Raw genomic sequence first — 26,271 nt, forward strand, 5'->3', positions numbered from 1 at the left:
TTTAATAGTGTTTTCTAATGCCTGAAGTGGTCGTGTTGAAAATTTTAATTAACGCATGTCTTAGTTTGAACATTTCAGAGTATGGCATTTAATGCAGCAAGGCACTTTCAAGGCCAGAATGTGGTATAATTTGCTTTTGTACTCAAGGAAAGCAAATTTATGTCAGGAAAGCAAAATCACATTTTCATATCATTAAATACATACCACAAGCAGTTAATAATTACATATCCATATTACTAACTGAGAATGGTAGATAGATAGATAGATAGATAGATAGATAGATAGATAGATAGATAGATAGATAGATAGATAGATAGATAGATAGATAGATAGATAGATAGATAGATAGATAGATAGATACTGGTAAACCGGAAGGCACAGACGCAGGTACACGGCGATGGACGCAGGAGACATAGTGCGCAGGCACCTACAGCGCGCATCTCATAAACCGCAAGCAAAGTCTGATCCACTGCGAACGAAGGAGTCACGGCTCAAAAACGAAAGAGCTCAACTAACGTAAATAAGACATGAAGCATCAACGTGCCCATAGCTAACGACTAACGACACAGCCACACAGAAAAGAGGATTCTGCACTGCACCCCAGAGTCAAACGGAAGACACTACGGAGTCCGCAAAGGTCCACAAAGATAGTACGAAAGGCACAGGCGCCTACAACGCGCTTCTGAAGTAAACGTCCACACTACACAGCATGGTCCGGGTAATAAGAATAAACAAACTCTCTGTATTAAACGTACGGCATCCTCACACGTCCAAACCATATAGCATATGTGAATCACATTACAGTGATGCATTATTAACAGTACAACCACAGAAAACGCTCCATATTAACAGTAAGTGCAGTTATCCATATTACTAACGGTGGACAACGGATAACTAATGGAGTCACGGTCACGGCTCCAAAACAAAACATCTCAACTAACGGACATACAGAAACGAGCCCGCCTGAATACAATTAATGAACACGGGCGCCTACAATGCGCCTCTCAAACAGTAGAGGCAATAGATAAACGGCAAAGAAAGGAACGACAAACGGCCGCTAAACAATTCCGCCAATTAGCTGACAACGCATTCTGTAATGAGTCCACTATTAATGAACATTCATTAGGATTAATGATTATCATTTGCTGTCATTGTCATTCACTTAACTTCCCTGAAGAAACAACTGGCAATACAACTAATGAGTTTACACGTTGTTGTCAAAAGGGTCAGGTTAGATTGCCTCCTTTAGATGAATATCCTGAATATCTACGGAAGCTTCTAACTAACAATGTACCCGAAAGTAAAAACTTTATGGACTGCATTAGATCCTACAATAGTTAATTTGCTTTTGCATCTACCGGGGTAAATATCAGGCCACCAGCTGGCAATAGCCCATACTGCTTTTGCGTATGTGGACAAATATTACATCGGATTGGAACAGTGCACCCTGAACCAAATCACGAACGCAAATATGCACAAATCTACGTGTTAGATCCAGATGACGCAATCTATCAATGAATGATCCTTCCTGAAAACAAGCAATGCACAGAGCTGATAATGAGAAACGACAGTAACAATGCACAAGAAATCCGTATTGCAAAACTGTTGATTTTAGACGAATGTGCAATGGCATCCAGTCATTTACTCAACACCATTGATAAACTTCTCCAAACGTTAATGAATAATAATATTCCATTTGGAGGAAAGGTACTGTTATTAGGAGGTGATTTTCGACAGTGCTTAGCTATTGTTCCACATGCCATGCGTTCAGCTATTGTTCAGTCCAGTTTGAAATACGCAGACAATTGGCATTACTTTGAGACAATACATTTGGTACATAACATGCAATGTCCAGATCCAGAATATACCAATTGGTTATTGCAACTAGGAGATGGAAACCTTACCAATACATATGGACTTCACCCAGATATTATTCAGATCCCTCAAGCCTTTATGTGCGACGACTTAGTGACGGAGGTGTTTGGAACAGCAATCTCATTAGACCATATACCACTATTAACACAACGGGCTATATTATGTCCAAAGAATATTGACGTTGATCGCATAAATAACCAGGTCATTGTGTTACTTCCTGGAGAAAGCCACCTCTTTCTAAGTACTGACAATGTTGATTCTGAAGACGAGAATGAGCATCTTAATTTCCCCTTAGAATATTTAACCATTATTAACCCAGCCGGATTAACACAACACAATCTTAACCTTAAAATCGGGACAATAGTCATGCTATTAAGAAACCTTAATACTAAACAAGGTTTATGCAACGGTACAGTCATCGGTACAGTCATCAACACCATGACAGACAATGTTATTGAAGCAAAAATACTTACAGGATCACATTCTAACAATACTGTTTTGATTCCTACAGTTGACCTTACAAGTTCTGACCTGGAATTACCTTTTACACTTGAACAACGCCAATTTCCCATTAAACCTGCATTTGCCATGACAATGAACAAATCCCAAGGACAAACCATGGACAGAGTTGGCATATACCTCTCTGAGCCTGTATTTGGTCATGGACAACTTTATGTAGCCTTCTCAAGAGTTCGCCGTTCATCTGACATTAAAGTTAAAGTTATAGATACTCCATACCAAGGAAAACTCATTCAAGGACAACACACCATCTTTACTACAAATGTTGTGTATAAAGAGATATTCCAATAAATCTTTCTAATGTGCCATGCTATGGGTTCTTTACTTCCTTTGTTCATCATCTACACCTTTACACTCCAATATATCTCATACATACATCAATGTATTTCAGGTTACCCAACACCAGGGGTTGGCGAGCGAAGCGAGCAGGGGGGCGGAGCCCCCTAGTTTAACTGATAATGCTGCATACAAGCAATATCAAGAAACACATAGCTAGAATCAATTTAAAATTGTCTTGAGTTCTGAGAGTGCAGATGTGGGATGCAAGTACCAGTATTACCACCTGCTTTAATTATATTCTTTAGGAAAAAGAGAAAAAAACTTCTAAAACTATCAAAACTGTTATTAAAAATTAAGTTAAGGGAGAAGAGGGTATATGCTGTGGTTATTTTGGGACTGCTTTGTGCATGACATTATATGCTCTCTCCAAGATATCTGTGGTATATATTAATCTCTCTAATGTAGTGATGAAAAACAAAAACATTCACCACACTTTGTGGCTGTGTACAGCATATCTGCTGTGCCATACTCCTAAAAGATTTCTACAGGCTACCAAAATCTGACAGTAAATCATTGGTGTATCACTACAGTATACAGTATCTGTATTGGTGGCAGTTTTTTTTCTTCTTCAGTGCAGTGCAACCAGAATTATCATAAACAAGTTTTTAATGAGTGGATTAATACTCAACAGGCAGTGGAAAATCAAGCTAATGCTTCAGATAGATGAGCTATTAGAGCAAACACTTGTTATAGTATACTTTCAAAGAAAGAGTAATCTTTACCCAACTCCCTGAATAGTAGGTTATACTGGACTTTGACTCGTGCAATACGCTAAGAAGGACTTTACTTTTCCCAAATTTGTTATATGTTGAGGCTCCTACTATCTTTACTTGGATTTCATTGAACTTCATGTAACAAAGCCAAATCATTTACATATAGTTCTTAAATTTAATCATTATACTTGTTCGGCATTTTTGCATAATTTTCTTCATTTACCTCTCTCTGTTCTAATTGTAAACTGCAGGCCGGAAGAGAGTGCCAGCAATGTGAGGAAAGCTGTTCTAAAGAACGTCCCCCAGGCTGCTCCCATCCCTGCCTACTGCCATGCCACCCTGGAGACTGCCCCCCATGCACACAAATGATAAGAGTTAAATGTCACTGCAAGATTACATCCCTCTTCATTGAGTGCATGTAAGTGATCTTGAGATTTTCACCTGAAACAACTTTCTTTTCTTGAAAAGTCTTTAAACGTGTTTACAAAGATGTCTTTATTACATATTTTTTACACCTTCATAACCATGAAAAAAAAATGACGAATTATTAAACACCATTATTAAATGTATTTATCTAGCAAGAAAATTGTAGAAACAGATGAGCCTGAAAATAAATCATTTTGAGAGCATTGAGAAGAATGATATTGGATGATTTCTCTCAGTATGACTTTTTTTCTCTAATTTTTAGAAAAATGTCTGCTGCTGATGAAGATACTAAAAAACTTCTTGGATCTTGTAAAAATCAGTGCCCCAAGCTGGTAAGCCATTTATTAGATCAGTAAAAAGCTGTTGATTTAATATTGTCTTTCATTACATTTCTGCATTAATAGGGCAGTCAGTTTTACATAGTGTCATCTACAAAACATTTTATGAATCAATCAGGTGTACAATTCAAGATAAAAGTATGAGTCATATATGAGATTAAGTAAAGGAGAACACTGTTTGAAGCACGTGAAAATAATCATAAGGTGATGCTCAATGGGAGTTAATGATCAGCTTCTGCCATGTTACACTACTGTCATATTTTTTTTAGTTGTTTGGAACTTGTCTTTATGAGAAAATAAAAATTGATACTTGTCCCTTGCCATACCACCACACCTTCTTGAGAGCTGTAGGTTCATGTTGCTATTATGTCTGTGGAGATGTGTCATGACAAACATGGTTCCTCCTATTAGGTTTGCTGCATTAGTGTCCTTCATTATTTATGATTGAGGACCCTTATGCTGGGCATACACTGTATGATTTTGGCACGATTTTAAGTCCGATTTTCATTCGCCAATTGATTTTCTAAGTTGACCCATATTTCAGCATCATTGGCCATTGTTTCACATGAAGTATGAAAGACTTTTCTTTGCTGATATTTTGTGAAGCCTGTGAATATCTTTTTTTTTTTTAATAATTTAAAAAAAAAATTTAAAACTATCCTTACGGGCCATATACACGTATAGTGTTAGTACTCACATTGCTCTATGTTAATCAGATCAAAAGTGTTCATATTGTTTGAGCATGTATATGACTAGTGATTCTGTCATGCCGTGTGAGTAGTCACTTGACTATGATCTATGAAAATCGCAGAGTATGCCCGACATTAAGCCTAATTCACCTGAAACTTTGTATATAAGTCCCTGAGAAGGTATTTTACTCTCTTGATTTAATAGATCAATATGGTATACAGTAATCCCTCCTCCATCACGGGGGTTGCGTTCCAGAGCCACCCGTGAAATAAGAAAATCCGCGAAGTAGAAACCATATGTTTATATGGTTATTTTTATATTGTCATGCTTGGGTCACAGATTTGCGCAGAAACACAGGAGGTTGTAGAGAGACAGGAACGTTATTCAAACACTGCAAACAAACATTTGTCTCTTTTTCAAAAGTTTAAACTGTGCTCCATGACAAGACAGAAATGACAGTTCTGTCTCACAATTAAAAGAATGCAAACATATCTTCCTCTTCAAAGGAGTGCGCGTCAGGAGCAGAGCATGTCAGAGAGATAGAGAAAAGCAAACAAATCAATAGGGCTGTTTGGCTTTTAAGTATGCGAAGCACCGCGGCACAAAGCTGTTGAAGGCGGCAGCTCACACCCCCTCCGTCAGGAGCAGAGAAAGAGAGAGAGAGACAGTGTTTGTTTTTCAATCAAAAATCAATACGTGCCCTTCGAGCTTTTAAGTATGCGAAGCACCGTGCAGCATGTCGCTTCAGGAAGCAGCTGCACAGAAGGGAGCAACGTGAAGATAATCTTTCAGCATTTTTAGACGAGCATCTGTATCGTCTAGGTGTGCAAACAGCCCCCCTGCTCAATCCCCCTACGTCAGGATCAGAGAAAGTCAGCGCAAGAGAGAGAGAAAAGTAAATTGGGTAGCTTCTCAGCCATCTGCCAATAGCGTCCCTTGTATGAAATCAACTGGGCAAACCAACTGAGGAAGCATGTACCAGAAATTAAAAGACCCATTGTCCGCAGAAATCCGCGAACCAGCAAAAAATCCGCGATATATATTTAAATATGCTTACATATAAAATCCGTGATGGAGTGAAGCCGCGAAAGGCGAAGCGCAATATAGCGAGGGATTACTGTGCCTTCTTTTTCTGTGTACTCTTGTGTAAAGACATTGTGTAAGATGTGATTTTTATGCTTTTCCAGAATGCATCCTCTACATATATATGCGTAAAGTGTGCTTTGTTGTGATGATTTTTTTGTTTATTTTTACTTAAATGACGTGTTTTAAAGTGAAGCATATTTTTTTAATTTTAAAAAAAAAATCATGCCTTTCAGCTTAAGGTGGGTTTCAAGGGGCACAAGTTCAAACGTGAAAACAAAAGCCTTAAAACTTACAACATATTTCCATTTTGCAAGCTAAGAGTGTTAAAGAGCATTTGATCCGCATCTTGAGATTGAATGCATATTGTAAAACAGCATATCTATGTCATTTTAGGAAGAAAAAATAACATTTTTGTGAGACTTACCCATTTTAAAATAAAACTCAGACTGTACATATCAGCACTCTTTTTGTCTCCTGCCTTGGCAGCCTTTTTGCTCCATCAACGGTTTCCTCCAGTATATACTTTTCACCTCAAAAACTCATTTGCGAGTGCTATTACTGACATAATTGAATGTTAATTTCCAGATGTGAATTTCTGTCTCTGCTCTGTAGATAACTAGGATATTATCACTGAAAAATGTCACAATCAGTCACAGCTTTTAACTCCGTTGATAAAAAAGATCAGACAAATCTGATAAACTATCAATGCTATAATGTGTTCCTTCAGTGAGTCCTGGAAATATTTTCTGTACTATGTATTAAGTTCACTATTACCAATCCTTGTATTGTCTCTTTGTTGTGTATGTGGTCAGGCAGAAGGCATCAACTTAAAATTGTTTTCATTGATCCATTTTCTTGGGTACCTAATAAGATAGATAGATAGATAGATAGCTTATACTACATCATTTACCTAGGACCTAATTGTGTTAAAGAAAACTATAACTACACACAGGCATTCGTGGAGTGACTAAAGAGAAAATTATCATGGTCATATATAAATGTTTTTGGAAATTAGCTAGAAAAAGGTAAAAGTTAAGTAGCATGTGCTGCGGTTCATCAGAAATAAGGTGTTGATATTTCTGAAGGTCCCTCATTTGAGACAACTGTCAAATGTCGAAAGTGTGATTTTGAACATCTGAGAAATGCTTAGATGGGGACAGAACCCCATTGGGTGTATTTTGATGATGTTTCATTATTACAAAAATGAGAGAGAATGAATGTGGCCCTGTTGTTCTACTATTGAGGGAGTAGTTGCAGAGAAACACAGTCAAATGACTATTTTGAAGCTCCATTCTGAAAAAGGAAAGGCCACTACTTAAATTTTCTGTATAGGTTAACAGATGCAGTAAAACTAGAGCCACTTAGGAAATGTATTTTAAAGGATCCTATGTAAGGTTTTAGTTTTTGTAACAATTTACATACTGTATTTTGATAATGTAAAATAGTGCAGTATACTGCTTTTTATATTGAAATTAAGATTTAAAGAATGTATTTATATTGTTCAACTCAAATGATCAAAATAATGCCAGGAAACTCAAAAATGGCAAGCAAAGTATAATTCAGGAATTTCACTTTTGAATTTGTTTTCTTTAGTTGCCTTGTGGTCATCGATGTAAAGAAATATGCCACCCAGGTATCTGTCAGATCAGTTGCAATCAAAAGGTGAAACTTAAATGTCCATGCAAAAGAATTAAAAAGGTAATCAATTCACTGTATTTGTAGAAATGGCATGTATTCTTTTCAATTTTATTTTCAAGGCGATTCATTTAAAAGTGGATTAAGTGTACATGATGAAAATAGCGATATTTACTTTGTATGAAGTGATTCTTTCTCCTTTTCCCTCAGAGAACTGTGTACAGTTAACATTTCCTGTGCTCCAACCACACAACTCCAGAGTCTTAGATTCAAAAATTGGCCTTGTCATAGTGTACAGCGAGCACATTTTCTCTGTGTTTGTGTGGGTTTCTTTTCCCTGAATACTAAGGTTTTTCCGCCACTTTGCAAAGGCACACATGTTATGTTAACTGGTGACTCTAAATTGGATGCATATTTGAGTGCGTGTGGATGTTTACATGTTTGCTCCATAATGAACTGTTGTCCCACCCAGGGTCAACTCCTACTTTGCTTTTGATGGTGCTGGAGCAGATACTGACTTTTGCAATGCTGAATTACATTAAGTGGATGTAGTACATGGGTGGATTGATGGGAGCTGGGCCATACTGAAAATACCTGATCAACAAGCAGAAATGTTAATAAAAACATATCTTGTGTCAGAGTCAGTAATGCACTGTCATTAAGTACTGTATTTGCACTTGGTCACTTTAATTTACGTATATTTTAAAATCTACTGTCTTTAGAAAGAGACAACTGCAAAAAGATATCAAGCTATTTATATATATATATATATATATATATATATATATATATATATATATATATATATATATATATATATATATACACACATACAGTATATATATAATTTTTACTCTGTGCACTAATATATAATTTTTACACTGTGTCATTGCAATAATGTCCTTTTCTAGATTTCACACTGTAGATTTATTTAGAATGCACGCAAACAACAGATTTTAATAGGAATAAAACACATAATCACAATAAATATATTTAACTACATACTGTATAAGCACCGTAAAATACTGTGGCTTATATGGGTGACACAGCATAATTTTAACCCCGTGCTTGTCTGATTTCTTTGTCTAATTACATGCCTAAAGTAGTCAGAATAGACATGTACATCTGCTTCTTATTGTTGATTTTTTTTTTTAACCACGTATTGCAATAAAGGACACAAGGGCCAGGTGCCTATGCTAGTGTATCGGGTTAAAGGTAGGTAATAGTTCTGTACAGGTTAGTTCACATTGGGGCACACTCAGTCATACAGTGTTTAAAGTGTTCAATTAAATTCACACACACACATCTAAAATGAGAACATCTGGGCCAAGATTTGATCCAGAACTGAAGTTGAGAAGTAACCATAATAAACACAGTACTGCACTAGTTCTAGTTGTGAACATCAAAATTCAAGAAATATATCAGTATATGTCAATGACTGATGCCAGTGTGTGCATAGTTCTCAGTTTGTTTTTTTTATGCCAGATTTTTTTTTCTTTAAACATTTTTTTTTTTTTTTTTTTAACATCCAGGAGGTTCCTTGCTTAAAAGCAAGTGATGGTCAGATACTAGTAGAGTGTGATGATGTCTGCAATGAAATAAAAAAGAAAGCAGCTGAGGTAATATGTTATATTTTTGTTTTTAGAATAGTTTGTTTACACTACCCTCTTGTAATTGATATGTTTTCTCCAATTTTTGAGACCTTTTTTTAATGACAATCTATAGTCTATTTTAGGTTTTCATAAAAGTAAACTTACTTGCTTGACTATATTAATTAACTCCAAAACTAGCAAATTTAAAGAGAGTCAGTCAATTTCTTAAACGACAGGTCCTTTTAACACTAGAATCCCTGAAGCCTACAAAAAACCTCATAATCCCGGGCCACCTTAATGTCTAAGCCCACAAACATTCCACCTTTTTCATTCCATGGATGCTAGGTAATAATTTTACCAATTCCTGATATCTGTAATAATGGAGTATTGGTGGTTAAGGTTTGACCTTTTTAGCTAGCTTTCTTCAAAACATGGCGGATGACTATATCTTATTAAGGCCAGAGAGAGAGAAAAAATGAAAGTCCGTAACATATTTAATACACAATAAATCTCTAGTCATTTCAAGTTATTTCCTAATTGTCAATCAACAACTTGCTCATTTAGTTAAAAGAAGATCTAGTTTTGTGATGATTATGTGAACACTGCTCATGTGTTACTTATTATGTGTTTCACTTAGATTAAAGAAGCAGAAGAAAGAGCAACACTTGAAGAAGAAAAACAAAAACAGCAGGTGATGTGGACACAATATAAATGTATAATGCATAATTATAAAAGTCTGAGTTTAACAAATGTGTAAATATCTATATATAGAGTAATTAGCATCAAGTGTTCCAGTTTAATCATCAGCACTGAGTACCAGGAGAATGGAAATAGTATAGTTACAGTATATGCAGTATTAATGAGCTTTAGATTAAAACTCAGTATTGTTTATCAATAATACCATAAAATCTTTTACAAACAAGTGTAGGCCATTCAGTCTGCCGAGCACATTTACTTAGATAATAGCCAATTTGATTCACAAGGTCTTTGCTTCAGCTCCATGACTTTGTCTAGCTGGTTGCTTCTAGTGCTACTGAGTCTCTTTTTTTTTATATACCCTACTGAACAGACACAGTGCTCCGAATGGTACCTCACTAATAAAATTATACATTTTTAACATAATTTTCTGTTATTACTGAAAAGATTGTACATGTAAATTGACATTTTGCTTTTTAAATACTGCTCCCGGTTGCCTGAAAAATGGGTTGTGTCAGCATATATTCAGATTTTCTTGTATGTCAGCTTTGCCCATGTTGTATTTATAACATTTTCTTAATTTCTGCAAAGTACACTTTCAGCTTGTCTACATGAAACCCCATTTTTCAAGCATTTTTCTCATTTTGAAGATGACCCAGTTCTTTTATCATTGCCTTTGCTTTTTGCTGAAAACTCCACAAACTCACTGTCTATTTAGGGACTTAATAAATTAGCAAGGCTAACATTGTCAAAGAATATATCTGAGCAGTGTTGGGCATAATGTATTAAAAGTAACATGTGTTATGTGGTCAGATTACTTTTTAAAGTAATGAGTAACCTAAAATTTTATTGAAGTAAAAATACCCGAGTTATTTAAAAAAAAAATTAAAAAATGATGCATTACTATTGAACCTTATTTCTCCCACTACAATAAACAAAATAAATTAGTGCAGTATTTCGTAAAAGTATTGCCTTTTTTCACAAAGATGTTGCCTACTGTTCTAGGTATAATATAAGCATGCCTCTGCTGACAGCAAGTGAAGAGGACGTTAAGCACATGCGTAGCTTGCAGTCAAGTGAAAATAACTGAATGAAAGTTATAGGTATATATTTAATCCTGCATGTGTTGAGGGGCAAATTTAATCTGCCCAGTTTAGGGTCACAGGGAGCCATTGACTATCACAGCACCACTGGGTATAAGTCAAGAAGCAAAAATGGTAGATGGTAAGCTGGTCCTTTGCAGTACACAGTCGCACAGTCATGCATAAAAGAGCGCACTTCATGCAATCCAGCAACCCATTACTATAGTGTCACTTTAGTTTTAATCTATCTGTTTGCCATAGATGTGTTATCTAGTGGCTCAGCAGCCAGTGTTCATACTATGAATCTTTTGGGCTCTCATTGGGGATAACAAAAAAGAATGGCTATTGTTTACTTCACGGCACATGAATGACTAAACATATTATGAAACACAAAAAAATTATAAAATTTGTCCATGTTTCTGGTCAGTTTCATGAAAGTTTATATATGGTCTTACATCTGGTTTATACTTAATGCTCAGAATGCGTACATGCATGCATCGTGGCTGCCACGTGTTCCCAGCGTTCATTTGAGCATGTCCTCAGAAATTTATACGTGTGCGTGTTGCGGTACCAGCAAAAAATCAGGGGGCGCAATGTGTTCAAGTTGGAACGTGACATCAGAGTTCCTGTTTATTATCAACGTGACAGCAAGCCACTTCGCAGATCCTACAGGATCAATGTTTGTGCTTCGATGTTTGAGGAATGGTTCGATGTGGTCAAGCAGAATGCTGACATACAAATGCATTCATGATGCTTTTCAAGCATCGCATATTCCCCATTGTAATGACACCATCTTTTTTTTTCTTGCACCTTCACAACAGCATTAGAATGTTCAAAAATTTCCACTTTAATGTCAGTTTATTTTGTCGTTAAAGTTCACTTTGTAAACATCAGTTGTGTTGTTCATTATTATAAATATGTGTGATTTGAATTTGCATTATACAGAGCACAGAATTAAAAAAATAAAAAAAAAAACACACGGATTCCACTTGTACCTAGTATTCCTCTGATCATGTACAGTAATCCCTCCTCCATCGCGGGGGTTGCGTTCCAGAGCCACCCGCGAAATAAGAAAATCCGCGAAGTAGAAACCATATGTTTATATGGTTATTTTTATATTGTCATGCTTGGGTCACAGATTTGCGCAGAAACACAGGAGGTTGTAGAGAGATAGGAACGTTATTCCAACACTGCAAACAAACATTTGTCTCTTTTTCAAAAGTTTAAACTGTGCTCCATGACAAGACAGAGATGACAGTTCAGTCTCACAATTAAAAGAATGCAAACATATCTTCCTCTTCAAAGGAGCAAATAAATCAATAGGGCTGTTTGCTTTTAAGTATGCGAAGCACCGCGGCACAAAGCTGTTGAAGGCGGCAGCTCACACCCCCTCCGTCAGGAGCAGAGAGAGACAGATAAAAAAATCAATACGTGCCCTTTGAGCTTTTAAGTATGCGAAGCACCGTGCAGCATACTTAAAAGCTGCACACAGAAGGTAGCAACGTGAAGATAATCTTTCAGCATTTTTAGACGAGCGTCCGTATCGTCTAGGTGTGCGAACAGCCCCCCTGCTCACACCCCCTACGTCAGGATCACAGATAGTCAGCGCAAGAGAGAGAGAAAGAAAAGTAAGTTGGGTAGCTTCTCAGCCATCTGCCAACAGCGTCCCTTGTATGAAATCAACTGGGCAAACCAACTGAGGAAGCATGTACCAGAAATTAAAAGACCCATTGTCCTCAGAAACCCGCGAAGCAGCGAAAAATCCGCGATATATATTTAAATATGCTTACATATAAAATCCGCGATGGAGTGAAGCCGCGAAGGGCGAAGCGCGATATAGCGAGAGATTACTGTAGTCCAAAATTTAATCATTGACTTCAAAGTGCCAAAATGTTACAATGTCAAACAGCAACAGTGTTATATTTGAGCTATATAATCGCAATATTCCATAATAGCTTGTACTTCTTATACTGATCAGTTTTTCATTCAACCTGTTAAAACGGACTTTACAGTGCAATGTACCCTTTATAAAATGTTGTTGCTATTAGACCAGACAGAGCTGGTAATCACTTTGGGTATAAAATAACCAATCAAAATGAGCAAAACGAAGTAACAAAATGAAGCTGAGGTGGAGTTATTTGCATCTGTAATTCTCTGGTACATCACTGCTAACTTTACAGCTACTGATGAAACGGTAGATGAGTAAACCCTAATAGCTATTGAAATGTATCATGTTTTACTGTTTCCAGGAGCTGAGACCATATGGTAGTTGATGGCCATGAGATTTGTCCTAACACTAATTATGCATGTTTAACACTTTTAAGAAAACACCATCCATTGCTGCATTGTGTTTTGCACTTTACAGGTTTTTATAAAAAAATATTTTCTTTTACTGTGGTAATTTAAAACTAAACATACCAAATCTTAAAAGATAAAAGCAGTAAAACAAGAATCTTAAGATTTATACCAAAGTCTGACTTTGTTCCATGTGCTCTCTACAGGCGGAATTGGAAGCTTTTGAAAAGAGATTTAAAGGACGGCGCAAGAAGAACAAGAGGAGGGATGATACTGAAACTGAGGAGACCTTTTGGCAAAAATATCAAAAATACATTATGGTGCCAGTTTGTGGAATCGTGCTTGCTGTTACAGCCGTTTATTTAATTCAGTCCTTTTGATGTTGCTAGTAATGTAGAATCTGACTAGTAGAAGTGGATGCTACCTTCAGAGTACAGTATTTCCTGTAAAACTCTGGTGTGTTTCTAGCAATTACTCAGTAGCAGTGTCACATGCCTGCAAAGTTGTTGAAGCATACAAATACAATAATACCAGCAGAAGACATTTTTATTTAGTGTTTACCTAAACATGTCTCTGTGAAATAATACTTAATGAAATTAGACTGTTTCAAGTTAGGCTGGCTATTTGTCAAAAGCAGATCATTCTAAATATTTGCAGCAATTAAGAATCTGTTGAAAATTAAAAGTACAGTGTTATAAAAAGTTACTGTTCTTGGATGTCTTTTTTTTTTGCTAGATTTGTCTACACTGCTAGTAATAAAATAGGGTCTAATGTACATTTAAGATAATCTATAGACGTTATCTGCATTTTCTTCACATTGATGCCTTTATCTTCCATTTAATTTAAAAATCATCGTTTTTATTTATAATAGTTTGATGTAGTTCACACTGATTTACTGTAGGTGACAGTGCCCTAGATTTTTCCTCAATAAAAGATCAATTGTTTTAGAAATTTTATATTTTGCAAGAATGCTTTTCACTATTTTATTACAATATTAATGTCAGTTTTGAAATTCATGCAGAAAATGAAGATACTCAAAAATGTGGGAAAAAGCACTAATAAGTGATTAAAAATGAAAATTGAGAATGCACAGGCTGGACGTTGATGGAGTAATGGAGTGGGGATGTGAGATTCTAGACACCACATTGGAAGAAGTCCTTGGAAAACAGCACAAGGACCAGTGAGTGACCTCATAGGTCCTGTGGTCCCCACTGACAGTGATACTTTATGCGGGTGTTCAAAACTGGTAGCACACTGTGACGGTAAACGTGAAAAAGGAAAGTAGAACTAAATATATTAGTTGGTTGAAAGTAACTTTGAAAGGGACATTGCAGCACAATCAAACAAAGTCTTATCCCAGAATACGTTTAATTTCATACATTTTGTTGGGCATTACAGACTTGTTATTGTAATGCCTAAAGTTTTGGGGAGTTTTACCCCATATACTCAAATTAGGCAAATTAACAAAGGTCTTTACAGACTTGAGTTCAAGATGGAACTGAATATCATAAGTAAGATGGCAGATTTATAGACGAGAAAACAGGAAGAGGAGGGATCATGTGGGACTGGCACCAGAAGGGATGTCATCAGGCTGCAATGTCTTAGTAGGTGTAAATGACATCATTTGGAGGTAGACTCTTCTGATGGTCTGCAGAGAAAAAAAAGATGAAAGCTTCAGAGGACAGCGCCAACCCCTAGCTCAACTGAGAAACACTTGTATTTGAGCCCAAAAACCGTCTCCCATGCACACGTGTGACACCTTATAAACACTTGGTATTTGTGAAATTAATCTGATTATTACGTTTGTGTTAATGATAATGAGAATAGGCCAGGCTCTCCCATTTTTTATTTTTTATAGAAAAATTAATTGAATGCATTATGTATTCATCAAATTAAGGAGTGTATTGTCCACTTCACATCCCCAGTCAGGGTCTGCTTTTCCTTTTTGGCTGCCTCTGTCTTCATGGAAGATTGGATTCATAGTACTTTGTACCCTTTATGCTGTAGGCATCAGACTGGACACTCTTGCTTGGCCACTCGTACATGGCTTTTGCTGCTACCATATCAAAGTTTTGTTTGTTACAGGTAGTGTGTGTTTTATTTTTTTCCATGAGATTAATTTTTTTGTGCTCTTTAAAGATTAAATTGAGATACATGAAGAAGATTTTCATATTTGGGGCAGACAAAGCTTAGTCATGGAAGGTGGAAAGAAGTGTGTTGTTTGGTTTTCATTGCTTCAGTCATTTGTAAGTTCTGTGTTGCACTGTTATTATCTACGGAGTACATGTAAAGAAACATGGAGAATAATTTGCCATCTTGTTTACTTTTTTCTGCTTTTGAAACAACCACACCGTGTTTGGTTGCTCCACAAATACTAGTACAACATGTTATTTCTTGTGACAATCTACTATATTAAAAGAAATGTGTTAGGAAACATTATTGAGGAAAGGGGCTAACAGCAGCTGAGATGAATTGTTCAGCTGTTGCATACAGTTGTGGTAGCAAAAGAGGCATCTCAGAGTGCTTCCTGCAGATGCAGTTTGGCAGCTGAATAGAACTCCACTCTTGACAGAAAATGCAATGAAGTACATTTGAGTAGTTTTGGAACACAAACATTCAGCACAGAAGATCTGGTAAAATCGTCTGGTTGGATGAATCTCATTTTCTGCTGATTCATTTTTATAGAAGAACAGGACATGCCAAGCAATCCTCTCCTGCATCAATCCAGGAAAGTCTGAAAATGGTCCTTCAAACCCAAATTGGTGAATTCAGCTTAAAGCAGTGACCCCCACAATCATGACATCTCAGTCCAGCAGGCCATCTGTGACATAAAATCGAATGAGATCCACAACCAGTGAATTCACCTCTTTTGTGGGACACAAAGTCAACCTGAGCTGACATCCTTCTGCCACACTTTAAGCATCTTGTTGACTTTTATGCCTCATAATCTTCATGAAATTCTGAAAGTCAATTGAGGGCATTTTTCTGTTAGGTATGCACAGCTAATAAATTGTTTACCCACTGTACTTAAATGTAGAGTTGATTGTTTCTAGAAACAAACATCACCTCCTGTTTGGTTTGCTTCTCAATGTATTCTGATTGTTGTTTAAAGTAATATTATCATACTTATTTAGTTCTTCTAGCATGTCAAGATTAACATACCGGCAACCACCTTGGAGAGTACAAGTATAAAAAAATTAAAAACACAAATACAGTTAAGCCCCAGCCACTGTGTGTTTTTATTGGTCAGCAGGTGGCATGTTTGGCTGAATCTCCTTAGGTATTAATAACTGCGACAACAATCACATAAAACACCCCTCTCTCACGATAGCACTGGTCACACCAGAACTCCTCATTTCTTTATCCAGTGCTCACTTGTTTGCTGCTGCTGTGCTCATCCTCCATTAAAAAGGATCTACCAGAAAGATACAGCAATAAAACGGCACCAGATGATGTTTTTTTTTTTCTTTTTTTACAGATCAAACTCAAATATGCCTTAATGAGACCCCTTTATCCAACTCTTAATTGTTTTATTTCAGAGAATTGAGAAAAAAAAACAAAACTTGTAAACAAAATCAATCTCCATTTCCATATTTTTTCACAGCCTTCTCAATACGTGTGATTTGTCTGAGTGAATGCATCCATTCCTCAGTAACTTTGTACGGTCCATCTCTCATTTAATAAATTAACTACAGGTATACAAATGGCTGTGCATAACCCACTCAGTCCAGTTCAAGGTCAGAGGAGGTTATTCACCTAAACACTGGGCACAGGATTCAAAAACTGTTAACCAATATAGTGTTACAGACCACTGCATAATACAAGAGCATATCAATCGTGTAAAATCTTTATTGTTGGCTAACAAACATTGTAATATTTAGTACTTTTTGCCAGCAGGTAGCATGGTGGTGTAGTGATTTAGCATTAGCACCTCAAATCCAGTTTTCTTGGTTCAGATTCCCGGCCTGGTTATTGCTCATTTTCAATTTGAATGTTCTGTCTGTAACAGCACTGATTTTTTGTGCATATTCCAGTGTTTCTCTCAAAGATGCGTGTGTCAGGCTACCTAGCAACACTAAATTAGCCCAATGTGAGAGAGTCATAGTCTCTGCATTGTCCTGGCACCCCATTAGGCATTAGCGCTGCCCTGTTGCCAATGCTGCCAAACTACGCTTCACCCACATGACACCCAAAATTGGATTAAGTGTGCCTGTCATATCATGTTATGTTGGCCACCAGTGATCCATTATTGAATATACTGTATATTGATTACTCCCGCTTCTGTAAATGTTTATGTATATTTTTAAAAGTTTAATAATATTTTTATAAAATATAAGTTTTGTTTATATAGCACCTTCACAATACTCAAAGCACTTCACAGAAGTTCAAAATGAACAACAGGGAATATGCAGTACTGGATACAAAATAGTATCCCCATAAAACATTACAGATAAATACAGGAAACAGGATTTAGAACAACAGACAATAATGCAGAATACATTTTTTTAAATGTACAAAATACCACAAGAAAACCCTGAATAACAATTTATGACAGATGCGAATCATCTTAACCACCCAGACTGAGCCAAAGGGTCAGAATGTCAGGGTAAGTTAAACGCCTTCCTGAACAAATGACTTTTAGATGGTTTTTTAAATGAATGAATTGAGTCAGCTGATCTCATCAATTTAGGGATAGTGTTCCAATAGCTTGGCATTATGGGTGACAGAGCTTTCAGTTGTATAAAGTGCTGGTTAGTTTGGGGCACAACAAGATTGCCAGTGTCAGTGGACTTTAGTTAGCGAATAGGAGCTCAGTGATGGAGGAAGTTACTGTCATAGTCTGATATGCAGCCATTTAAAGATTTATAGGTTAGTATCTCAATTTTATATTCAGTCCTGTAAGACGCAGGGAACCAGTGAAGATTAAGCAGCATCAGAGGTATGTGCTCGCTGTTGCGGGTCTGTGTAAGAACTCCTGTAGCAAAGTTTTAGATCAACTGAGCTGTGTAAACAATTAGCAGGGACACCTACCAATAGAGAGTATCTATTAGAGGTGTCATCTGCAAATGAGCGGTCACATAATACTTAAAGTAATACTGTAAATAGTGGTCTTCAGTCTTCAGATCAATTTCTGTTTAGGTGTCCAAACTTTCAAACTGCTTGCAATTATAATTTATTTCAGTTTGTTTTCACTAGAGGGGGCAATTGTGTCAAAAGTCAGTAACATCTGGCTGGACCTCCAAGTACCAGAGCCTTTGTCTCAGAAACTGGAAACCTAGTTGGAAGAAAAACAGTTGAGTGCCTTCTGTCTCTGCATTTATCTCTGTTAAATAAAGACAAACTGGTTTGGATTTCCAAAATCGGTAAGCTTTTACTGTTTTGTATTTTCTTGGAGGCACCCATGGGATCTGTGCCTGCTGGTCGATGTTCCTCGTCCAGCAGCTCAACAAAATCAAAATATGTGCATTTCCGCCTCACACATAAGAGTGTCCAGCCACCGTGAATGTGGAATTGGCAAATTTTCCCAGAGTCTGCATGATGAATTTCCCAGAGTCTGCATGATGAGTCGTGGTCTACTGCTCTAGAGGCATCACCTAATTGAAATGAATTCAACACAGCATAACTGCTGTCTGCAACACCTGTGGCGTCACTAGTAACATTCTCTCTTGAGGATGTTATTGTTGACAGACTCAATCCAAGGTGTTTATTGTATGTACTAATAAAAGTCATTGTATTTTTCATTCCAACAGATGGTGTATACAGTTAATACTATAACCTAAAGTAAATATTATATAGAAAAATGACAGGAATTAAAAAGGACTGACAGAGAAAGGACTAATAAAATTGAAGCCCTCTGATTCTCTCATAGAGGAAAGTAGCAAGTGTTATGACTACGGGAATCTCAAAGTCAGGTCCTAGTTGGCTGGTGTACCCTCTTTATAACTGTTAATGGAAAGTTATATTTATTTACATGGTTTACTACAGTAATTAAAGGGAGATCGCTAAAATATTTAGTGGATTCAAATGAGATAAGTACTCCCTCTGTCATTCTTTGTATTTACTGGGTTTTTTTTTGTTCTATTTAAGTTTTCCTTTATTGAGTTATTATAGTGCCTGTTGCCTCATTTATACAGCATTTCCTATAGGATTCTCAACACCAGTGCTAATGTTTGTGATGAACCATCTGTTGGAATAAAAAATGAAATTCATTTTATTATTACAATTCAAAATACAATCCAATAAATGGTGCATCACAGACATTAACAATAAACACGCTCAGCTGAGTTTAACTGCCAGATAAGACAGAAATCAGATAATATGTTATAGATAGCTATGGATAGTTCAACAAACCTCCAATGATGAATCAAAACTTTGGACGACGTTTTCCCTTGCCCGGACGCGGGTCACTGGGGCCCCCCTCTGGAGCCAGGCCTGGAGGTGGGGCTCGATGGACAGCGCCTGGTGACCGGGCCTGCACCCATGGGGCTCGGCCGGGCACAGCCCGAAGAGGTAACGTGGGTCCCCCTTCCCATGGGCTCACCACCTATGGGAGGGGCCAAGGAGGTCGGGTGCAGTGTGAGTTGGGTGGTGGCCGAAGGCGGGGGACCTTGGCGGTCTGATCCTCAGCTACAGAAACTGGCTCTTGGGACGTGGAATGTCACCTCTCTGAAGGGGAAGGAGCCTGAGCTAGTGCGCGAGGTTGAGAGGTTCCGGCTAGATATAGTCGGGCTCACCTCGACACACAGCTTGGACTCTGTACCAATCTCCTTGAGAGGGGCTGGACTCTCTACCACTCTGGAGTTGCCCCCGGTGAGAGGCGCCGAGCGGGAGTGGGCATACTTATTGCCCCCTGACTTGGAGCCTGTACATTGGGGTTTACCCCGGTGGACGAGAGGGTAGCCTCCCTCCGCCTTCGGGTGGGGGGACGGGGCCTAACTGTTGTTTGTGCGTATGCGCAGAACGGCAGTTTGGAGTACCCACCCTTTTTGGAGTCCCTGGAGGGGATGCTAGAGGGCATACCATCTGGGGACTCCCTCGTACTGCTGGGAGACTTCAATGCTCACGTGGGCAATGACAGTGAGACCTGGAAGGGCGTGATTGGGAGGAATAGCCAGATCTGAACCCGAGTGGTGTTTTGTTATTGGACTTCTGTGCTCGTCACGGATTGTCCATAAGGAACACCATGTTCAAGCATAGGGGTGTTCATATGTGCACTTGGCACCAGGACACCCTAGGCCTCAGTTCGATGATCGACTCTGTGGTCGTGTCGTCGGACTTGCAGCCACATGTCTTGGACACTCGGGTGAAGAGAGGGGCGGAGCTGTCAACTGATCACCACCTGGTGGTGAGTAGGGTTCGATGGTGAGGGAGGATGCCGGTCAGGCCTGGTAGGCCCAAACGTGTTGTGAGGGTCTGCTGGGAATTTCTGGCAGAATCCCCTGTCAGAAGTAGCTTCAACTCCCACCTCCAGCAGAACTTCGACCATGTCCCGAGGGAGGTGGGGGACATTGAGTCTGAATGAGCAATGTTCTGTGCCTCTATTGTTGAAGCAGCTGACCGGAGCTGTGGCTGTAAGGTGGTCGGTGCCTGTCGTGGCGGCAATCCCCGAACCCGTTGGTGGACACCGGCGGTGAGGGATGCCGTCAAGCTGAAGAAGGAGTCCTACAGGACCTTTTTGTCCTGTGGAACTCTGGAGGCAGCTAATAGGTACCGGCAGGCCAAGTGGAATGCGGCTTTGGTGGTTGCTGAGGCAAAAACTCGGGCATGGGAGAAGTTTGGGAAGGCCATGGAGAATGACTTTCGGACGGCTTCGAGGAGATAGTCCACCATCCGGCGTCTCAGGAGGGGGAAGCAGTGCAGTGTCAACACTGTACATGGTGGGGATGGTGCGCTGCTGACCTCGACTCGGGACGTTGTGGGTCGGTGGGGAGAGTACTTCGAAGACCTCAATCCCACGAACATGCCTTCCAATGAGGAAGCAGAGCCTGGGGACTCGGAGGTGGGCTCCCCCATCTCTGGAACTGAGGTCACCGAGGTGGTCAAAAAACTCCTTGGTGGCAGGGCCCCGGGGGTGGATGAGATACGCCCGGAGTTCCTCAAGGCTCTGGATGTTGTAGGACTGTCTTGGTTGACACGCCTCTGCAACATCGCATGGACATCAGGGACAGTGCCTCTGGATTGGCAGACCGGGGTGGTGATCCCTCTCTTTAAGAAGGGGGACCGAAGGGTGTGTTCCAACTACAGAGGGATCACACTCTTCAGTCTCCCTGGAAAAGTCCATTCGGGGGTCCTGGAGAGGAGGGTCCGTCGGATAGTCGAACCTCGGATTCAGAAGGAACAGTCTGGTTTTCGTCCTTAGCAGTGTCCTGGAAGGTGCATGGGAGTTTGCCCAACCAGTCTACATATGTTTTGTGAACTTGGAAAAGGTGTTCGACCGTCTCCCTCTGGGAATCCTGTTGGGGGTACTCCAAGAGTATGGGGTACCAGACCCCCTGATAAGGGCTGTTCGGTCCCTGTACGATCGGTGTCAGAGCTTGGCCCGCATTGCCGGCAGTAAGTCGAACCCATTTCCAGTGAGAGTTGGACTCTGCCAGGGCTGCCCTTTGTCACCGATTCTGTTCATAACTTTTATGGACAGAATTTCTAGGCGCAGCCAGGGTGTTGAGGGGGTCCAGTTTGATGGACTCAGGATTGGGTCACTGCTTTTTGCAGATGATGTTGTCCTGTTTGCTTCATCAGGCCGTGATCTTCAGCTCTCTCTGAATCGGTTCGCGGCTGGGATGGGAATCAGCACCTCCAAATCCGAGACCATGGTCCTCAGCCGGAAAAGGGTGGAATGCCCTCTCAGGGTTGGGAGCAAGATCCTGTCCCAAGTGGAGGAGTTCAAGTATCTCGGGGTCTTGTTCATGAGTGAGGGAAGAGCGTGAGATCGACAGGCAGATTGGTGCGGCATCTGCAGTGATGCAGGCTCTGCATCGGTCTGTTGTGGTGAAAAAGGAGCTGAGCCGCAAGGCAAAGCTCTCAATTTACCAGTCGATCTACATTCCTACCCTCACCTATGGTCATGAGCTATGGGTAGTGACTGAAAGAATGAGATCGCGAATACAAGCGGCTGAAATGAGTTTCTTCCATAGGGTGAGAAGCTCAGTCATCTGGGAGGGACTCAGAGTAGAGCCGCCGCTCCTCCGCATCAAGAGGAGTCAGATGAGGTGGCTCGGGCATCTGATCAGGATACCTCCTGGACGCCTCCCTGGTGAGGTGTTCCGGGCACATCTAATCAGGAGGAGGCCCCGGGGAAGACCCAGGACACGCTGGAGGGACTATGTCTCCCGGCTGGCCTGGGAACGCCTTGGGATTCTCCCAGAAGAGCTAGAAGAAGTGGCTGGGGAGAGGGAAGTCTGGGCATCTCTGCTCAAGCTGCTGCCCCCACGACCCAATCTCGGATAAGCGGAAGAGGATGGATGGATAGCTATGGATATGAGTGTGTCTGTAGACATGAGTGTTAGAAGAATATATAAAGAGTTTCTACACAGGGGAACCTCAAGAAAAAAAGGGGATTGTTTGACCAACGCCATGTCAACCAAAAAATTCTAACATCACTCGGGCTAGAGCACTCCTATGCACCAAGAGAAGAGGAGCTGAGATCCACCCTTGTTTGCTTGTGCTACAGGACTCTCCAAAGTGGTATTTTTAGAAAGATGCTACCAATAATAATGTTCAAAACCTTATAACTACTGTAAAATATATTATGTATTTTAATACATTCTTGGTCATCATGGCACCAGAGAGTGGAAATACGCTGAGTGTTGGTTTCAAATGTTCTTTGTACATGTGGCAGTACGACTACTGCTGCTGCTGATGCTACTATTCATATTGGACTTTCAAATATATTTTGATGTGATTTTCATCTGTTGCTTAGCAAGATGTCTCTCTTTGACTATTAAAGATTATTCAGTTTTTTTGAGAGTAGTTCTACAAGATTTCAGGTAATGGGAGCACTGAAATAGGATTAAAGAGGACATCAGGTAAGCCAATTTCTGTGTATTAATACATTATTGTTTACTGTGGTGCTACAGGTTGGTGACTTTTGCATGTTTGTCGGCCATGCAAGTAAGAGTTTCAGTGTAGGGGGTAGGGTAGGGTTTCAGGGTATATGGCATAGGAGACAAACCACTGTTCATGAAGTTATCACATTTTTGAACTGTTGACTAATCTCCTCCTCCTCACCCATCTGGATTTCAGCTTGTTGATGTTCCTTCATACCAATTAATTTAGAACAAAGTTTCAGAGTTGTTTTCTACCAATAACCCTAATGTAGTCACAAATTTCTATATTTTTTTTCTTTTTTGCCCACTAGACTAATATTAATCAATTCTGGTGAAAGAGTCTACCTGTTCAACAAGTAAACTCGGAGTCCAAAACATAAAATTACAGTTATGGCTGAAAACTGGGTCAAGAGTCCTGTCTTCAATTCAAAAGTGCAACCCTGTATGACGGGCATCCTGTTTGTGGCCTTCTTTAATTTTCCAGATGTATTTTTTTTATTTTAGCATAAAATGCATGTTTTATGTGTTATAGGACTGAATGAGCTGATGTAGTCTACATGAGTAACAACAAATTTATGTTTATATATATTTACATGTTTAACAGAGGCTTTTTAGGCCATAGAAGGTTTAGCCCTCGCAACCCCAGGCTTTGCTGTCTGTGGGATCATGCTATCAAGCACACCATTATTCTTTACTGTTTGAATCAGTGCCCTTACTCTGAGCTCGGCCTTTATGAGGTGTTGGATTCGTTTAGAAATTTCAAACTGATTGAACTGTTGAATTGTTCCCACCACTTCTAAGCCAAATTCACTTGTGGTTGTTTTCAGGCGTATGTTTTTTTTGCATCTGGCTCTTTGAGACTAGATTTGTGGTATCACCATGCTAAGGACAAAGACATCTGCACTTATCACAGAGAAGCCATTGTTTCTGCTCATCAATCCAGGGACATTTATAACCCCAAAGAATGAAGATGAAGTACATCTTTCTACAGTGAGAAGGGTTAGTTTTAAAAAAGGGAGGACATTGATGACAGTTTCCAGCAGTGGGCTTCCTGAAAGTTCTCTTAACTGATCCCTAGAAGCTACAAGAGATTTACAGACCTCTATTAAGACGGTAAATGTTGCAGTTTGTAAGTCTAACATTAGAATAAGACAGGAAATCCACTCCTTCCAAACATATTATAGCTACATAGCTTAAACAATGAGCAGGTTCTTGTGTAGTTACTGTATGTATGACACCCTGGTTATCTTTTGTAGCACCACAAGAACCTCATAGAAACTGTCAAGCCCAGACATGCCGGTGTGATGGTTTAGAGCTGTTTAGCAGCTACAAGACATGGAATCCTCTCAATCATTCAGTCCTCTGAGAACTGCACTCTATATCAGAACATTTTATTGGAAAATATGAGTCCATCCGTCTGACAGCTTGGCTGGAGAATTCAGTGATCCAAGCACTCTACAAATGGAGAGGCAAGAAAAAGAATCAAGGTTGCCCAGTCCAGTGAAGTCCCCATTTTATCGGGGGGGAGGGAGGTGGGGGGGGTAATGGAGGTGCGAACGGGGCTTACTATGCTATCCCGGGGGAGAGTGCCTGTCTCCCTTTGAAAGCAGATCCCCGAATCCCACCTAGGGGTGCCCCAGACTGGCAGGTGAATAGAATATGGAAGTGGAGGTACGGCCCAGAGCGGCCGACCCACAAACAAGCCTGGTCATTGTGGGCTGCGGTAGGGCACTGGTTATGGCCAGCTGGAAACAAGCCCTACCAAATAGAGGAGCAGGTGGCCTGCTACCTGCTCCTAGAGGCACTACCCCTTGGTTTCGCCCAGCCGGTCTTTCCGGAATATGAAAGGGTTGATAAACCTCATTGAGGCGCAGGGGACGGCCTTGCACTCTGTGGAAGCAGAAACGTCCCTTAGTCAAGCCCAGCTGCTGGCTGCCCCTGAACGTAGCCCTCCCCTGTACAACCCGGAGCTTGTATCGACGTCCCCGGAGTCGTGGGCGCGCAAACCGCTTGGGAGCGAGGAGGAATGCAGATGGAGGGGGAGGAGGGGTTGGTGTGCTCTGACTAACCCGTTGACGGTCCCACACACAGGCGTGGTGATTGCAAGGGATACAAAACCACAGCTTTGTTTGATTCCGGCAGCAACATTTCCATTGTTGCCCACCGATTTGTGCTACTGCGACAATACTTAAAATATGAGACCAGTATAATCTGTGTTCACGGAGAAATCCGCTGGTACAGGTCTGCCTGTTGTGTCATCAGTTACGTGGGATCGGTTCAGAAATTAACCGTAGCGGTCCTCCCAGATCCCCCACACCCTTTGATACTAGGACAGGACTGGTCTAAAATTAAAAGTGGTGAGACGCATACCAGTCCTGGGGTTAACTTGGGCCTAATTATAGACGGGGATGAGCCGTCAGAGAGAGAGATGAAGTGGCCGCCTTGAGTGACTTGGCAACATCCGGACCGTCGCGTACTGATACGTCATCCACCAACGCTGAGACAGAACTGGAGGAAACCACGCCCCTTGAGGTCAACCCAGACCCTCTCTCCCTTTTGCGGTTTCAATTTAAAGAGACGCTGGCTTCTTTTAAAAGGGAGCAGAGAAATGACGATTCCCTAAAGTTTGCAAAAAATGCAGTGGTTCTAGTCAACGGCCAACGCACTAACCAGTCGATGCCACAGGGTCCTCACTTTGTGTTAGTAAATGACCTTCTGTATCGCGTAGCTGAGCATGACGGGCAGGAGAGATGGCTACTGCTAATCCCGCGGACTTTCCGGCGGCAGGTCTGTGAGTTAGTACACGCCCACCTCCTAGGTGGCAATTTGGGCACCGAGAAAACCTGGGAGCGGATCAAGCTTCGCTTCTACTGGCCAGGAATCAATGAGGAGGTTTGTCGCTTTTGCACTTCCTGCCCGGAGTGTCAATTGCGACAAAT

The 26,271-nt window shown here is 40.1% G+C and overlaps 1 protein-coding gene across 1 annotated transcript in view; it reads left to right on the top strand.

The window, feature by feature from the left end:
- nfxl1 (nuclear transcription factor, X-box binding-like 1) overlaps positions 1-14,044 on the top strand; it is a 138,622-nt gene extending 124,578 nt beyond the window's left edge. Inside the window, exons 18-23 of the mRNA XM_028801911.2 lie at positions 3,698-3,864; positions 4,135-4,204; positions 7,580-7,684; positions 9,154-9,240; positions 9,851-9,904; positions 13,493-14,044. Of these exons, the coding sequence (XP_028657744.2) occupies positions 3,698-3,864; positions 4,135-4,204; positions 7,580-7,684; positions 9,154-9,240; positions 9,851-9,904; positions 13,493-13,666 (657 nt within the window). The 3' untranslated portion in view covers positions 13,667-14,044. The remainder of the gene's footprint in view (positions 1-3,697; positions 3,865-4,134; positions 4,205-7,579; positions 7,685-9,153; positions 9,241-9,850; positions 9,905-13,492) is intronic.
- The last annotated feature ends 12,227 nt before the right edge of the window (positions 14,045-26,271 follow it).

This window comes from Erpetoichthys calabaricus, chromosome 5, assembly GCF_900747795.2.
Source record: "Erpetoichthys calabaricus chromosome 5, fErpCal1.3, whole genome shotgun sequence".
Lineage (NCBI taxonomy): Eukaryota > Metazoa > Chordata > Cladistia > Polypteriformes > Polypteridae > Erpetoichthys > Erpetoichthys calabaricus.